We start from the raw sequence: 17,274 nt of genomic DNA, 5'->3' as shown, positions 1-17,274 counted from the left end.
TACACCACACAGCAACGCCAGATCCAAACCGCGTCTGCGACCTACACCACAGCTCATGGCAACGCTGGATCCTTAGCCCACTGAATGAGGACAGGGATCAAACCCGAATCCTCATGGATACTAGTTGGGTTCATAACCCACTGAATCTCAATGGGAACTCCCAAGAAAAGCATTTTTAATGAGAAAACAAAAATAAAATAAAAACAGAGTTTCAGGCAGTGATGAGCACTGCACCAGAAAAACAAGAGAGGGTTAAAAGTTGGTAGCTTATGTTATGCACCTTTCCCCCCATTTGTTCACTTTCTTTTAATTGGAAACAACTGCCGCTCAGCAAACATGGCAGAATTTTTTTTTCAAAAAGTATTTCGTATAGTAAGTTTGCTGCTGAAGTGGCTTGCCTCTTAAGTATTTCTGGTATTTACTGAGGTGTGAGTTCATTTACCTTCCTGTATTATGGCTTCAACAATAAAATGAGCAATAATTAGGTAAAATTACTATATAAGTAAATAAATATACTTGTTAAACTATAGATGTAAAATGTATATGTGTGCCAGATAGTTTTCTTTATAGTTTCAAAATAAATTATTCTAATCAAGGTATGCAGAAGCTTAAGCTACTTTAAGAGCGCTAATGTGTGTGGACTCTGATACAGAGTTTTGTTATCCAGGACATAGGTTCAGCTTCCCAGAATGTGATTATAATAGAATTCTTGGTTGTTGAGTGCACACAGAGCCAAACACATAGTAGCAAGTAGGATAATTTCCGCAGGCACAGCCCTACAGGTATAGAGTTAGTGCCTGATTTGTATCTTTGGTGATTGTACCTTTTCAGTGTATCATTGAGATCTGGAATTATCCATTGGGGTCCTGGATCCTTCCCAGGCCTGGTAGTGAGTTATTAAATCCAGTGAGTTATTCCATATCCCTTCCCAGAAAACACATGATCTTGTAGCAGCAAAGTGGCCTTTGCTCAAGTCCAAAAAAAGATGTCATTTGGGCCTAGGCTTTTTTTTCATTCCAGCAAGGGGCCAGCAGATGGCAGCAGATGTACAGTTCTGTAAAAGTCTTGGAGTAAGAGTTAACGTTTTAGACTAAACATTTGAAAACCTGGTCCCTTTACATCCTGAAGTTTAATACTGCTGGCTTACAATTTTATTAAGTGCCACACTGGGTTTTAGTGAGGACCCAGTTTTAAGCAGGCTTCAGGGGCTGTTTCCAGGAAGATATTATCTGAAAATCCCTACTCCAGGACTTGGGTTTTCCCTCCAATTTTACTTAACACCATCGTGTTTCCTTCTGGTTCTCCTGGATTCCCTAGTGGATTCCCTATTTAAACAGTAGCCCTACTGAAGTTCCTGTCCCCCTGTTTTCCTTTCCCCTCTAGATCGAGTTGGCCATCCTTCGGTTTCCCTACGACTCGTGGGGAACTCCTTTTCAGCAGCTCAAACAGGTGGTGGAGGAGCCATCGCCACAGCTCCCCGCAGACAAGTTCTCCGAAGAGTTTGTTGACTTTACCTCACAGTGGTAAGAGAGCTTGTCTCCAGCCGGTGTTGAGGAAGAGGAGGCGTTTTCTCATGACTTTGTTCCATCAGTTTTAATCCATGACACATACATTCACCCCCAAAGCATGGATGGAGTGTGCCCGCGACGCTGAAGCAGCACAGACGCCTCTCCTAGTCTCTGCCCTCACTGAGCTCAGGGCCAAGGCAGTGAGTCTGACCCCAGTCATTAGAGTGTAGTATGTCAGGTCCGGGGATGGGTATTTGACAGAGGAAAGGCACTAGGGTAGAGTTTCTGGAGGAGATAAATCCTGAGCTGGGACCAGGTGAGGTATGTCCAAGTGAAAGGAAAGTTGAGGAGAAAAGGGTGTTCCGAGCCAAAGGAACATCATGCTTTAGGTCACAAAAGTGAGAAACTCTTTTCTGACAGTTTGAAGGCAACTGATGTTGACCAGAGCCAAGAGAGAAAGGGGGGTGGGTCCCCTGGAGGATTAGAGGTGGGAAGTAGGTAGGACACAAAGAACTGCCTTGGAGGACAAGCCAGCGGCTACTTTCAGAGCCTTCCTTAGGTACCTGGAAGTTTTGCAAAGTCATTCTAGTGTTTTGTAGGCTGCTTCTTACAGAACATTTGCTAACTTACGGATATGCTCGTCCATAAGCATCTCATGGATAGGACTGGGGGTCTGAGAAGGGAATCTGGAGTAGGGAGATGAGGGCTGTACTAAAGCTGTAAACCTTGATTTCATGGAACTTGCCAGTGGACTTGAAACTGGGAGGGGGGTTGTTTTCTCCAGAAAATCTAGTGGTTTCTGTGTGCATAGGGACTATGATGTCTCACCTGACTTGCTGGTAAGCATCACTGCACGTGATGCTGGAAAGAGGATGCTAACATGGAGCCAAGAGGGTTTATCTGGGTACCTGCAGAACAGATGAGAACTGGACGACGGGGAATCAGGGGTGGTGAGAAGCAGAGCAGTTCTGGACACTTGCTGCTAAGGAAGGGGCTGGCGTTCTGAAGGCCGTTTTGAGAGTCTGGCTTCTTCAGGGTCCTCCTTCCTCGGCTTCCATGCTCTTTGCAAGAAACATTCTGAATCAGCTTTTATTGGGAAACATGATGAGACCAAGCAGCTGTCTGTTGCTCATGAAACTAAGGCCTCTCAGATGTGCTGTCAGCTCTCAGCTCCGCTCTCAGCTCTCAGCTCCATGTCATCCCCAGTACTTTTCCTTAATGATATATGAGGCTGGCCTACCATTGTTTGTTTTTGTTCTAGTTTTGGAAGAATGGACAGAGAGGGGCTGGAGCAATGGGCCATGAGACAGTCTGTTGTGCATCCTCTGGGCTCCTGGGATGCGCCCTCTTAAGGGCTCTGCTTGCGTGACTGTGCTGGATGTGGCGGTACCCCTTCCAGGCTGAGATGCATTCATGACTTTGCCTTCTGATTTCAAGAGCTTCGTTTTTGTTTTTGTTCTTTGCTTTCCTTATCCTCAGATGTTTAAAGGTCAAATAGGAAAAGGAATGAGTCATCTTGTGTCGTTCTCAAGAGGGGTGATAATGGGGAAGGATCTTATCTCAGGAAAGGCTTCTCGAACTATCTCCTTTATAACCTTTCTCCCACCTGGCCCCCTTTCCCAAGATTCGAGGAACTTCTGAAAATCTGGATGAGAGCAAGGCTGGTGTGTGAAGTTGGAGAAAACCAGGTTGCCTATTGTGAATCGCCCCTTAACTCCAGTAGTTCTCTCAACTCTGGCTGCTTACTTATTAAATATGAGGGAGCTTTTGAGTATTCTGTCACCCTAGGTCTTGGCCTCAGAGACCCTATGCTACATCTACACTCCATTCTACATCTGCGTTGAGAACCCCTGATTTACATCTAGGATCTGTGGACTCATTATCAACTGCTCCCTGTTCAGAAAACTGCTTTTCTTTAATTGATTGAAAAAGCGTTCATTTTGCTCTATTTTCCTTTTGCCAAGTTTTTCTGACTTAGAACTTCCCCTAAAGAGTCAGTGTTAAAGGTTTTTATAGATAAATTTTTAAAGTCAAAGTCTTGAAAAAAATAAATGTTTTCTAACTTTAATATATGCACACATTTGTGGAAATGCAGATCCGTGTATTATTTCTCTTTATATAGCAACCACCCTGGCCTGCCCTCCCCCACAGAACCCAGAGCGTCTTCATGGCCACCCTTCTGAGGTCTCCATTTCCCTCTTGTTTTATCTCATTTTTAGAACCATTTACTCTAGTTCATTAATTTAAAAATGTTGAGCCATAGAATTTTTTTCAGCTTTCTTGGAATGGTTAATTCTGTTAATGCTATTGACTCTGTATCATTTCATTTGCACTCAAGTCAGCCAGTCTAGCTTGTTTCTGGGGTTTACTTAAAAAAAAATAATAGAAACAAAACTCAAACCACTAACTTTGAAATTGTCAAAAAATAACTTCTTCCTCAAACTTTGAGTGTGGTAGCTCCTGTAAAACCTGATACTTAAAAAGATCAATTGTGTGTAAAATAGTAATTTTTGTTGGTATGAGACTTGGGAAGTAGAATGAGAGCTTTAATTCTGAATTTCATGAGCAGTCTTACTTATCCTCAGTAGGATTATTTTTAAGAGTACAGGCTCTTCCTATTTCAGATGCCAGGTCAGTGGTTTTTTGCCTACCGTAAATCGCCAATATATTTTCTTTGATACCTCCTTAGTATGAACATTCTTTTGAAGTCAGTTAAGTTGGAAAAGTTGCCTCATGCTTCAAAAAAATAGTACTGATTTCTTGGGATGATTTTATGAAGGGCTCAGACCTTTATGTAAGCAATTTTGTTTTTCATATTCATTAGCATATAAACACACAGCTATACCTAGCAGCAGTCTAATTAGTCACTTGTTTTATTACTGAGTTTTAAGTTAGATCTGGAGCTGGGTAGAAAGAATGGAAAAATGATCATTAACTAAAAACACCTCTTCTACTTCTTAATGAAAGAAGGACAGAGGCTGTGAGTGTAACCCCCTTTTATACCTGCTCCTCCCTTGTCCTGTGTATAAAGCTGCATTTTTGGAGACACTTCTTCATGAAAGAGCCCTTTCTGGGTGTGACCTCGGTGTGTTTTTTGTATTTTTTTATGGCATAGTCAGGCTATGATCCTTCAAAACTTCTTGAAAGCCCCAACTCTTTGTGGAAAGGGGGCAAGAGGGGGACGACGATTTGGAAAGTGAAAACTTTTAATCTTGAATTTTGAGAAAGACGTGTCTGTGTTTTTATTTCCCCCCTCTGTCTTTGGGTTAAATGTTGAGCTAGAAGAAACAGGGTTGCATTACTCACAGCTTAGGTGATCTGTCAGAGTATCTGGGACCTTCCACAGGATGCATTCTACCTAAGCATCAGCTGACATCCAAGGGCTGCCATGTGCTGTTCACCTTCATCCAGGGCATCGATGGGGTAGTCACTCTCCCTTGGTCCCTACTGGCCAGCTGACAGTGCCCTGTGGTTTGGAGGGCGGAACAGAAGCACTTATTCGCCATCACTGTCCTATCCAAAGTTATGGCATGAGAGAGCCCAGAGATCCAGCTGGTGTCTATCTTTTGCAGTGACATCAGAGAGACATATCCTCTGGGTTGGGGTAGGGGGTGGGGAGAGGAGAGACCAGAAAAGGAAGTTAAGGCACTTATTCCATACATACTTGTAAAAAAACTGCAGCAACGATGCCCGCTTACAGACCACTCCTTTCCGCACTTATTGTGACACAGGACCAGCGAGTGACAGTGTCTCCCTCTTTTTTCCCTGCATGGCTTTCTTATCGTAGGGGCTTTAGACAGTTCCTGGTGTGCGGGTGGGGGTGGGAGTGGGGATGTGTTGACCACGTAGGGCCTTGCTTTGGGAGTCCCAGTAAAGAAATCCACTAGGAAAGCCTTATGTTCTAGTCCTGAAGAAGGCTTCACGTATGAGTTTCTCCCCAGAATGGAATTTTGGCAGGCTTACATTTTCGTACCATCACCTCTTTCTATAGGTTCCTAGGCTTGGAGGCTGAGGGAAGTTCACTGGAGGCCGACCGCCAGGTGCCAAAACAGCTTGGCTTCCCTCTTGCGTTGCCTTTGGGCCCATTTAAGAGCTCAGAGCCCAGTCGACCAGCCTGGGGGCATGTCAGAAGAGGTTGGAGGCCCACCCAGACATTGATATCAAATGACTCAGAGGAAACCTTGGTGTCATCAAAATGGACAATCAAATATAGTTCCCAACTTGCTCAGGAAGGATGGTAAAAAGAACCACTGGATATTTATTTAGCTTATAACAAATGTATGGCTTTGAGAGGCGCACTGTGTTTTTATTCTGTGGATGCATCTAAATGCCCTTCTTAGAAACAGGCGGGGGAATTCACAGAGGCAGAAATCCTCTGGTCAGCACAAACTTCCAGCTAGCAATTCTCAAGATGGCATGAAGCTGTTTCTTCATGTCAGCTACGGTCAAGAGTGTTGTGTTGTGGCATTTGGAAGAGGAATTAGGGCAGTTAGCTAATTGCACGCTTGAAAATGACAAGCCACTTGAAAATTCAAAAGTCTGACTCAAAGCCAAAAAGAAATTGGTGTAGCTTTGAACTCCACAGTTGTTATTTTGTGCTGAATTTCAAGCACTTCCTATTAAACATGGAAAATTTACTTTTTCCCCTAACCTTATCCTGAGTATTTTTCTATTCTTAGCCCATGTTTTGAAGTGTTCTTGATTTAAAAGACGGAGCACATAGGTTATATCAGTTATATCAATTTAAGAAACAGCCTTGGTTTGCTGTGTAAATATTTTCCGTCAATACTCTGCCATAGTGCTTGTGGTACATTCTGAGCTTTCTCGTCAGAGGCCATAAGTCAAGAAAGAGCCTGTTGACCAACCATCTCTAAGCTTTTAGGACTTCTTAACACTTTATGATGATCAACTTGGGGTACCTTCCCTACATTTTCTTTATACAAATTTTTAAAAATTCTGGAGAAATTTTTACTAACTACTCTACAAATGAAAAGATAAGACATCCTGACTTAAAATGAACTCTCCTTAAAAACACAAGTATTTAATTTCTTCTACCTGATAAGAGAGAGTCCTGTTGCATTATGTACTAAATAGAAGGTAAAAAATCAGCAATGTCTCGGGTTGGTAAAAGACGGCATTGTTTTAATTATTTGAGAAGCAGGCCTTTCTTTCTGTTATTCCCTTGGTTCAGTTGTTGACCAATGAAAGCTAGGGATGGAATGGCTGGATGTGGTCTTCAAGGAGACTTATTCAGAGTCAGTGTGTAGTTAGAGTTTGACGACTGACTAATGGTCCATCTAAAATAGAGAGAGACACCTGAAATCAGCCACTTGACTACTGAGGGTAGGTTTCATATCGTGTTTGTGCTTTTCCTCATGGACTTTAGGATGATAAACTGCTCAGATTATAGAGACGGCCTTCTGGTTCTTGATTTGCTTTGAACAACAGCTGGAAATCCAGGGCGTTTGTACGTGAGTCTGTGTGCTTTTACAATAGTGTCTGTGTGCAAGTCAGCCATGCTCCTGGGATCACATTTCTTCTGTGTTTCTTTCTAGGTGAAACTAGCTCTTGAACTTAGAAAAACTTTTGCTTCCTGGGGTAAAAGGTAGGGAGGGATGGTAGGAATGAGAAAGTGCCCAAATGAAGGATGAACCAGCTGGAGATGCTTCTAAGTGAATTTCATTTCAGAGAAAGAGATGGAAGGTAGTGGTAAGAAGCAATGCCCTAGGACACACAGTCCAGGGTTTCCTAATCTCAGCACCAATGACATTTTGGACTGGATCATTCTTCATTGTTGGGGATGGATCTGCGCTGTGCCTTCTGGGATGCTGAGCAACATTCTTGCCCTCTACCTATCAGATGCCAACAACACTCTCCACCACCAGTAGTATCAACCAGAAATGCCTCTAGAAATTGCCAAATGTTTGCTGCAGGGTGAAACCACCTGCAGTTGAGAACCACCAGCAGAGCCTTGTGGAATCTCAGGATATAGGTACATGAGGAGTCATCAGTGGGAGTTACAAAGTCTCGTTCATTTCACTCAGGCACACCTTCCCATGTCCACCCAGCTTTGACAGTGAATGATTCCTCTTTCTAATTCGCTCTTATTTTTATCCTCAGTTGAGATGAAACCTTCTCTCATAGGTGGTCTGGTCACTGAGGTCACTAGGCCCTAGATCTGCCCTCAGTTCCAGGTTGAAACTCCTCACATCTACCTGTACCCTGTCTCAGGCTCCCTGGCTTCTACCCACAGCACTGGCCTGGAGTCAACTGGTAGGCTGCTTTAAGTTGTTTTGGTTCAAAAGCTTCCTCCTTTTTTTATTTTCTTCCATTTCATTTTGTTTTAAATCACAATTTTTCCAAGCCTCTCAACTGTTTCCCTCTCTGGTCCTCTATCTCAGTTATTATTAGCCTCTGTGGGTGGAACAGAGCTCATGTCACACATACTAGGTCTCATTTGCTCAGAATGATCCATTAGCACAAATTCCAGCGAACCCAATAACCCGCCGCTTTTTGGTTCCTTCAACACCAGGCAAACTTCCTTTCCATTCATGGATGGTTTTTATGGCCCCATGGCCAGAGGAGCCTGTAGGTTGCCTTGCAAATCATAGTTTTCGAAATCATCCTTTTCTCCATTCTATAGCCTGGGATTCCAGCTCCAAATAAACTGCTTCTTTTCTTTTTTTCCATGTTAAGGCCACTGGTGGCTAGTGGGGTGGGTCTCTTCATACTGCGGTTTGATTACTGTTGCCTCTGTATCAAATGTGATTCAAGTGTCTGTGCATACAGACGGCTGAATGAGTGGGAGCTACCTGACAGGAGTGCATGATCACCAGGCATTTCTAAGAAGGATAACTGCGAACTCCCTGGCTGTGTGTGCTTTCTCTTTCATCAGCCAAGAGGTCGTAAACCAGCAGCGTGACCTTAGGTTATTTTACGTATGTATTGCTTCTCTCTCAAGTAGGTTCAGGAGGGAATATATAAAAGCAAATTACACATTCAAGGGGACTAGCAGCAAAGAGAACCAGGTATTAAAGATAGAGAGGCGGTAACAAATATAAGAAACACCTGCCAATTTCTTTGCCAGTGAGGGTAGATTAAAAACTGTTTTGAAGGAAAGTAGATGTGTACTGCAATATATAATAAAAGCCAGTTTTTATGTTATTGGTAAAATATAAGGAAAGTACACACACACACACTCTTATTCTTCCCATTAATCACCCAAGGTGACTTAAAACATACTTTGTAAGTGTAACAGAAGAGGAAAGTCAAGCCAGGAGATCTAAAATGTTTTCAATGCATTTTCATAGGTGGTTCTGTTTAGTCTTCTAACAGGCTCTGAATTCTAGTCTAGTGAAAATACAGATGGTTTCTAGATTTTAATGTGATCCATTTTTTTCTTCCTTTAAGCTTGAAGAAGAATTCCAAAGAAAGGCCAACATATCCAGAGCTTATGGTAAGTATTATTAGAGATGTTAAACATGCCCAGACTAACAGCTAGTACAGTCGAAGTGACTAAGACCTAAATTATAATCAAAGAGCCATCCTGGAAGAGCCGATTCACTGAGACACTGAGTCCTTCGTTAGCATAACCTGCGGTGCATCACCTGTCTTAGCAATTTTTTGTGTGATAATAAACCTGTCATCATATAGGCCAGATTGTGTCAATGAAAGTTATATCTTCAAATTTTAAAGACATTGGGAGTCACCAGTGAATACAAAATGAAGGAAAGAATCACTTAAAGGATTTCAATAGTGAGAGAAACTTAAGTGCCACATGTCTGGCCAATTTTTGATACAATATCTAGGATTAACTGGATGAACCTCTTTTTAGTGGGAGGGAGTAAAGAATCACTTTGTTTTCTCCTGGTTTTCACTTTAATGGAAAAAAAGTAAGACAAAGCCTTACTAATTTGAATTATGCAACCTCAGCATTCACAGTTTATTATTTGCACTATCTATGAAAAAAAGGCGAAAATAAGACCTCAGGGTTGTTGTTTTTAAATTGTTTCTTTTAAATTGTAGTCACTGCCATTCTAAGCTAATTACAGAGGATGTTTTTAATTAAAACATACATGACTGGGACCTAAACTTGGCATCCTTATCTATGTATGTGTTGACTATAGGAGAAACACATTTTCTTTCTGAAATATAAAACTCAGTATTTACTCATTTGTATTAACCCCTCCCCAGATTTGTTTCAACTATTAAGGTCTTAATTTTAGCAAGGGAAGGGAGAGTTCTGCTCATGCACAGTTGCAAGCGAGATGCAAATATTAATACCATTTCTAATTGGAATGTAGTCATTCTGCAGGCATTAAATGCTTGCTCCCATCCCATCCCACCTGCAAGCAGTGCTCAGTCTTGAGGACCAACTCAGGGCAGGTGATAGAAGTACAGGTTCATGATATATTGTAATAAATGGTGTGGTGAGGTGTCTTCAACCTGGAAAAGTACAGCTTGTTGACTATTTGTATGTCTTCTTTGGAAAAATGTCCAGTCAGTTCCTTTGCCCATTTTAAATTGGACCATTTGGATTTTTTTGTTTGTTACTGAGTTGTATGCATTCCTTATATATTTGGATAATAACCCCTTATCAGATATACGGTTTGCAAATGTTTTCTTCCATTCTGTAGATTGTCTCTTCATTCTTTTGCTTGTTTCTTTGCTGTGTGGAAGCATTTTAGTTTGATGGAGTCCCACTTGTTGATTTTGCCAACAAGTACATGGAAAGGTCTATCATTGGTCATCAGGGAAATACACATTAAAACCACAGTGAGATATCACCTCACACTTGTTAGAAGGGTGTGAAAGACAAGATGAAAGCACGGATGAAGATGTGGAGAAAAGGGAATCCTTGTACACTGTTGGTGGGACTGTAACTTGGTATGGCCTAGTATAGAAAACAGTTATGGAGGTTCCTTACAAAATTAAAAGTAGAACAATCTTATGATCAATAATTCTACTTCTTTTTCTTCATTGTCTGAAGAAAATGAAGTTACTATCTTGAAGAGATATTTGCCCCCCATGTTCATTGAGGCATTGTATATGATGGCCCAGACTTGGAAACAATCTAAGTGTCCACTGATGGATGAATAGATAAAGAAGGAAAAATATATATTTATACACACACAATGGAATGTTACTCAGGCATTAAAAAGGAAATTCTGGAGTTCCTGTTGTGGCTCAGTGGTTAACAAACCCGACTAGCATCCACGAGGATGTGGGTTCAATCCCTAGCCTCGCTCAGTGGGTTAAGGATCCAGCATTGCCATGAACTGTGGTGTAGGTGGCAGATGTGGCTCAGATCTGGAGTGGCTGTGGCTATGGTGTAGGCTGGCAGCTGCAGTTTCAATTCCACCCCTAGCCTGGGAACCTCCATATGCCGTGGGTGCAGCCCTAAAAAGACGAACAGGTGAAAAAGAAAAGGAAATCCTGCCATTTAAAATGACATGGCTGAAGCTTGAGGGCATTATTCTAAGTGAAATAGGTCAGATGGGAGAAAAAAAAAAAAAAAACAGTTCCCGTCATGGCTCAGTGGTAATGAACTCCAGTACCATCAGTGAGAATGCAGGTTTGATCCCTAGCCTCACTCAGTGGGTTAAGGATCTGGCATTGCCATGAGCTGTGGTGCAGATTGCAGATAAAGCTTGAATCTGGCATTGTTGTTGCTGTGGCTCTTGAGTAGGCCAGCAGCTGAAGCTCCTATTTGACCCCTAGCCTGAGAACTTCCATATGCCGCAGGTGCCGCTCTAAAAAGCAAAACCAAAAACCAAAAACAAATACTCTTTGATCTCACTTAAATGTAGGATTTAAAAAAGTTAAATTTACAGAAACAGAGAGAACAGATTGGTGGTTGACAGGGGGTGGGATGGGTCGAGGTGGTCAAAGAATACAAATTTCTGTTTACAAGAAGAGTAAGTTCTGGGGGTATAACGTATAGCTTGGTGACTGTCTTCAACCATACTGGGTTATATACCCGAAAGGTGCCAGGAGAGTAGAAAGCAGATCTAGACCGTAGGTAACAGTCTCGGTGAATCACATGAATTTTTCAGTTCTGTTGGTTAAGCTTTGGTTCAGGTTAAGCCTGAACTATTCTTCCACTGGGTGACTGTGAAAGAATACTGGGAAGAGTCTGAGAAGACACAAGGCAGTCTTCTTGGGCCACTTTGTCCCTTTAAAAAGGAAGCCTCTCCTCAGCTGTGCCTGGAGATTCCTGGATGTACTGCCGGAGTGTGGGAGCAAGATACACTCACCAAAGGTCTCCTAACCCCCTACGGTCACCTCATCCCTTGAGACTACAGTTTTCTCTGAGTTTGGTCATCCCTGTTTAACACTGAGATTCAGCCTAGGACTTTGCAGAATATAAGGAGAACATAATTACCTCACAGGGCAATCACTTGAGTCACCTGGTTTTCATGTCGGGTGGTTATCGTCTAGGACGGGGATCAACGCTCAACTAAGCTTTACTCCACTAGCAGTGTTGAGGGAGAAGAGGAGATGAGCAGGGCCTGAGAACACTGCAGCTCGCTGAGTTCGGGGTGACTGTTTCCTCTCTGATGATGTCTGCAACAACCAGTCAGGGGCCTTTCCCATTCTGGCTGCTCTCTCACGGTAAGCTTATGCAACCCCCAGAGCATTTAAAAATTAATTTCACATCGAGTGCAGAATAGATACAGTGATGCCTTTGTGTGTGGGGGGGTCCCTTTTCAAGTAAAAGAACATTTTCTATCTATTTCTGGCTATTTAAAATGGTAGGCCATGGAGTTCTTGTCGTGGCACAGTGGAAAAGAATCCAACTAGGAACCAGGAGGTTGTGGGTTCGATCCCTGGCCTTGCTCAGTGGGTTAAGGATCTGGTGTTGCTGTGGCTGTGGTGTAGGTCATAGATGTGGCTTGGATCTGGCGTTGCTGTGGCTGTGGCATAGGTCTGCAGGTGCAGCTCCAATTCAAACCCTAGCCTGGGAACCTCCATATGCCGCCGGTGTGGCCCTAAAAAGCAAAATAATTAAATAAAAATAAAATAAAATGGTAGGCCATAATGGAAGTTAATATGAGGGAAAAGAACGTATATATATGTATGACTGGGTCACCTGCTGTACAGCAGAAATTGACTCAACACTATAAATCAATTATACCCTAATAAAAAATTAATTTAATTAAACATTTTTAAAATGCATAACATTTTCCCCCAAGTGATTTCTTTTGTTTAATTTTTAATTTTTTTTAATTTTTATTTTTCTAAGTGATTTCTTATCAGAGGTTTCAGTGGAACACTTGAGAAAAAATGCTGAGTCCTAGCTTAATATACATTGGCAGCTGATGTTGAATGTAAAATTCATTTCCGATATATTTTAACACCGTGGTCGTTCATGGTCTATATATTAATGTAAGATCATGTGGACTGTCCCCCCTCCTCCGCCCTTTTGTAATGGCATTAGTCTCTGTGGTACTGGAAATGGACTTGCCTTTTAAGGCCATAACTGCTCCCTGGTTTCCTGTGGAATTGAGGTTTTTAAGTGGAAAATCTGAGTCCAAATTCTTTGACTGTAGCATTGGGAAAACACATGCGGAGAGGCTATTGTTTAGGTTGTAGGAGTTGGTGAAGACGTAGAAAGGGGAAAAAAAAAATCCTATTTCCAGGTGAAGAACAGTATAATTAAGGCCCCCAGCTAGACATGTACCTCTTATAGAAATCCCAGATGTTTTTCTCCCTAACTTGGATGGAAGATCGTTTCATTTGCTTGTCCTCTCAAACTTCCACTGGGCGACGTGACTCAGTAGGAATTGTTCTTCTGGAGTCGGGGGCTGGCCAAAGGCTTTGCAAAGGATTAGTGAGTAAATATTTTTGGCTTGGTGGGCTGTCACCGCAACCTGACTCTTGGTTTAGTATGAGAGCAGCCACATTCAGTAGGCGAGCAAAGGAGTGGGGCTGTGCTCCACTAAAACTTTATTTCAGAAATCAGCAAGAAGCTAGATCTGGCCCCTGGACCATCAGTTGTTGAGATGATAACCACCAGACATGAAAACCAGGTGACTCAAGTGACTGCCCTGTGAGGTAATCATGTTCTCCATATATCCTAGGAGTCCTGGATTGAATCTCAGTGTTAAACAGGGATGACCAAACCAGAGAAAACTGTAGTCTCGAGGGGTGAGGTGATTGCAGGGGGTTTGGAGACTCTTGGTGATTGGAGCTTGCCTCCATGCTCCTGGCAGGACATCCAAGAATCTCCAGGCCGTACCAGTGGTAACGTCCTCCCTTCCTGTACCTGGCTCCTCTTTGGAGAAACACAACCCAGGACTGTGAGCTGGAGAGGATTCCATGATGCCTCACTTGTTGTCTCCTGGTTGCTCTCCTTGCTATTCTTAGTCTGTCGCTTATAGAAGAGACGGGTTCCTTCCCAACCTTTTACAGCCTCAAAACCCACACAAGAAGGCGAGTCACACTTTCCATTTTCACATGCCTGCCCACTTTCCCCTTCCCCTGGCCTCTGGCTCTCACAACATTTTCCCAGCCTGAGAATAAACTGAATGATGCCTGAGGAATTTTCTTTTTTTTTTTTTTAAAGACGTCAGGGCAGGTTATTGAATTCTATCGCAGACCTAGGCTACCTCCACTGAGTTAAGAACCACGAGCAGAACCAGAGACGACATGGGGCTGGTAGGCATTGGAAGCAATCACTGAGACAATCTGAGGTCTGACATGTCCTGTTTTGATAGTAAAAACCTTTAAAGTACACTGAAAGATCTGTAAATGTCAAGAGGATGTGGGAAAGCTAATAAGCATGATGGGAAAACACTTGGTAAGTGTGCTGTGTAAGTGGTTAGTAATGAAAAGCAATGCTATTTATTTATCCAAGAAGCTCAGGAAGGACCCAGCATCTCGAGCTTCAGTTATAGTAGGTAGAAGGCTCTGGGCCAGCACCCTACCTATACCCTTCCCCTGTGAAGGGCAAAGGCAGAAAACCTCTTTAACGTTTTCTGAGTCATGATACTTAGCAGTGACCACCTACCCCCTTTTGGCCTTCATTTCTTTGTTCCTTTCCCATTTGCATTGTTTTCTAAGACTTCCCCGGGTGGGCATTCAGTTTCCCACAGGGCTGACTCATTCAGCCCTCTGATGTCAGGTTTAAAACAAATATAATTAGAAAACCTACAGCTAGGCAACATGAAGGTTGTAAAGTAAAATCCTCAAAGTCAGGGGAAACAGGGTGAGTCATCGACATGGCTGTGTGTAAAAATGCTCATATTTGGCTGCTCAGTAGTGCTGGAGAACAATACCAGCAGACAATCAGGGAGGTGGCCATGCTAGGTCAGGGGGTATGTGGCACTAGGTTCTACCAGAAAGAACTGTCCTTTTTGGTTGGTTTGGTTGGTTCTGTTTCCACTGGGAGAACAGTGGATCATGCGCTAATGTGCCTACTTCTCATCAGAGGTGTAAGATTCCAGTGTGACAGCTAGGCACTTCCTGTAACAAAACTGAGCAAGGTGGGAAGGGTCGCTCACGTGCAGAGAAGATGGCGTTGTTTCCTTCAGAACTGTTTTGACATGTGTGGCTTCTTGAACTGGACCACCATGCCTGTTTCCCCAGCAAAGAGCTAGACTTGAGTTCTCTGGTGGTGCAGCGGGTTAAGGATGTGGCGTTGTCACTGCTGTGGCTCAGGTTTGATCCCTAGCCCAGGAACTTCCGTATGCCATGGGTGAGGCCAAAAAAAAAAGCTATACTTGATGCTTCAAGTTTAACTTCATCTGAGCTGCATCAGTAGAGACTGTATTTTGCTTTTCAGTTTTTAATCTCCAAGTTGGATTTTCTCTGCCCATACCTAGAGATGGCCAGGCTGCATAATTTATTTTCCAAGTGGATCAAATCATCACCAAGAGACATAAGTATAATAACGTGTGGGTGGGGCTTAAAAATGGCATTGTTAGCTGCTTCAGTCCAAAGCAGCTCTCCAGTGTCAAGGGCAGAGAGTGCCTATTTATTGTTGCACAAAACTGGTTCTCACTCTACCGCCCATTTCTTGAAAATTGAATGTGTGTGAATCCGTGAGATTTCTAATTACTTTACTGCTGCATTTGTCTGAAAATTACTTTGTAGGGGACAAGGTTCTGTGCAAATCAGAGTTTTGGATCCTCTTAGTATTTTACCATAGATGGGATGCATTTAGCCTAATTACATATTTATGGTATATAAATATACGAATTTATACTTTAAAGCAACAGATACTCTGTTGTGGAAACAAAGAGATCTCAAAATGGGAGGAGCATATCTTTAGGAAGGTTTGCATCAATAAATGTGTACTTGATCTGGGAGGGGGTAGAAAGGGCCCAGTTTTGCCCTGATAGAGGTACTTAATTTGTTGACTCATCTGTTCTGTTAATTTACTAATCTCACAGGTTGCCAGTGACAGATATTAATACCAGCTATTTTTCTTTTCTTTACCAGCAACATCCGTTTTTCACCCTACATGAATCCAAAGCAACAGACGTGGCATCTTTTGTAAAATCAATTCTCGGAGACTAAAAACAATGGACTCAATCGGTTGACCCTCCTGTGAATTGGTGGGTTTACAGGGTGAAGCAAGTTCACTGAAGCGCCAATAGAAACTCATCTTTGAGATAATTCAACCCTGCCTCTCAGAAGGTTTTTTTCTCCCCATTTTCTCTTTTTTTTCCCCTCCAAAGGGGGCCTTGGAATCTATAGTATAGAATGAACTATCTAGATGAATGAAATATGATAAAGGCTTAGGACTTGAAATGGTGATTAAATATTTAATGATGTGTCATATGAGTCCTTAAGCTTTTCAGACTTCTCTTGCTCTTTACAAAATGAATGCATTGGCCCTGGTAAAAAGGTGCTACCATAGTGATGAATTGTAAGTAGATTTGTAGTTTGTCCCACTTATTATTTTAATATTTATGTTTTAGTGCTTCGTTGGAAAGATTCCATTTTATGCAAGGAGGGAGAGACTAAAGATGAGGTTGGGTTGGCAGTATTTATAGGGTTTTTATTTTTTAAGTTCAATCGTGTCTGTGGTCCAGAAGAAATTATTTAATATGCATCTTTAAGAGTATTATAAAAGTATCAACCAGGAGCTCTTGTGAAATATATGTTCCAGTTGTTGCGGCTGCTTCCATGTTCCTAAATTTCTGCTCCATCCTGGGTAATAACCACATATTCTGGTGAAGTGGCAAGGTATCCTCGTCCTACTCTTTTCCCAGCTTTGGAAAATGTACAATCACTTCTATCACAGCTCAGAGTCATAGACTTGGTTCTCTTGACATTTGTGGCATAGGACTTAGGGAATGTGATTTGTGATGTGATTTTTATATTGCCATTCTATCCTTCTATGTGTGTGTGTGTGTATTTGATAAGTCACAAATTCTACTCAATAGCTATTATTAATAACATCTATATTTAATAAGGAGGACATTTGTCAGTCCTGAAACGAAATATGTCAAACTACACAGAGAATCAGTGCCTTCCTCTGCTTTTGCCCCCTATAAGCCCCCAAGGATTGCCTCTGTGGTTAACGTTTTCTTGCTTTGTTTTGGTTTTTGTTTTCTGTTCAATGAAGAAGCCTTACTAAAAATGGAAGGGCTGCAGTAGAAGAAATTAAAGGTGGTTAGTAGTTCTTGCATCATGTGAGATGGTAATAGGAAGGGTTGAATGAATTCCCAGGAATAGACTGCCACATTTCCCCAGGCTGAGTTCCAGGTACATTTCTTCAGCAGTGAATGGCTCCAACGTGGTGGACTCCTAGCAG

General features: G+C 42.2%; 1 protein-coding gene across 3 annotated transcripts in view; it reads left to right on the top strand.

The window, feature by feature from the left end:
* The window catches only part of MAP2K6 (mitogen-activated protein kinase kinase 6), a 120,549-nt gene that overhangs the window by 99,112 nt on the left and 4,163 nt on the right, over positions 1–17,274 (top strand). For 2 of the 3 annotated variants that reach the window (XM_047757504.1, XM_047757506.1), the window contains exons 10-12: positions 1,384–1,523; positions 8,919–8,964; positions 15,954–16,303. In XM_047757504.1, coding sequence (XP_047613460.1) covers positions 1,384–1,523; positions 8,919–8,964; positions 15,954–16,031 — 264 coding nt within the window. In that variant the 3' untranslated portion in view covers positions 16,032–16,303. Of the gene's footprint in view, positions 1–1,383; positions 1,524–8,918; positions 8,965–15,953; positions 16,304–17,274 lie in introns of those variants that run through there. The other variant, XM_047757505.1, reaches the window with a different exon arrangement.

Source organism: Phacochoerus africanus, chromosome 14, assembly GCF_016906955.1.
Source record: "Phacochoerus africanus isolate WHEZ1 chromosome 14, ROS_Pafr_v1, whole genome shotgun sequence".
Lineage (NCBI taxonomy): Eukaryota > Metazoa > Chordata > Mammalia > Artiodactyla > Suidae > Phacochoerus > Phacochoerus africanus.
This window is presented reverse-complemented; position numbering and strand designations above follow the sequence as displayed.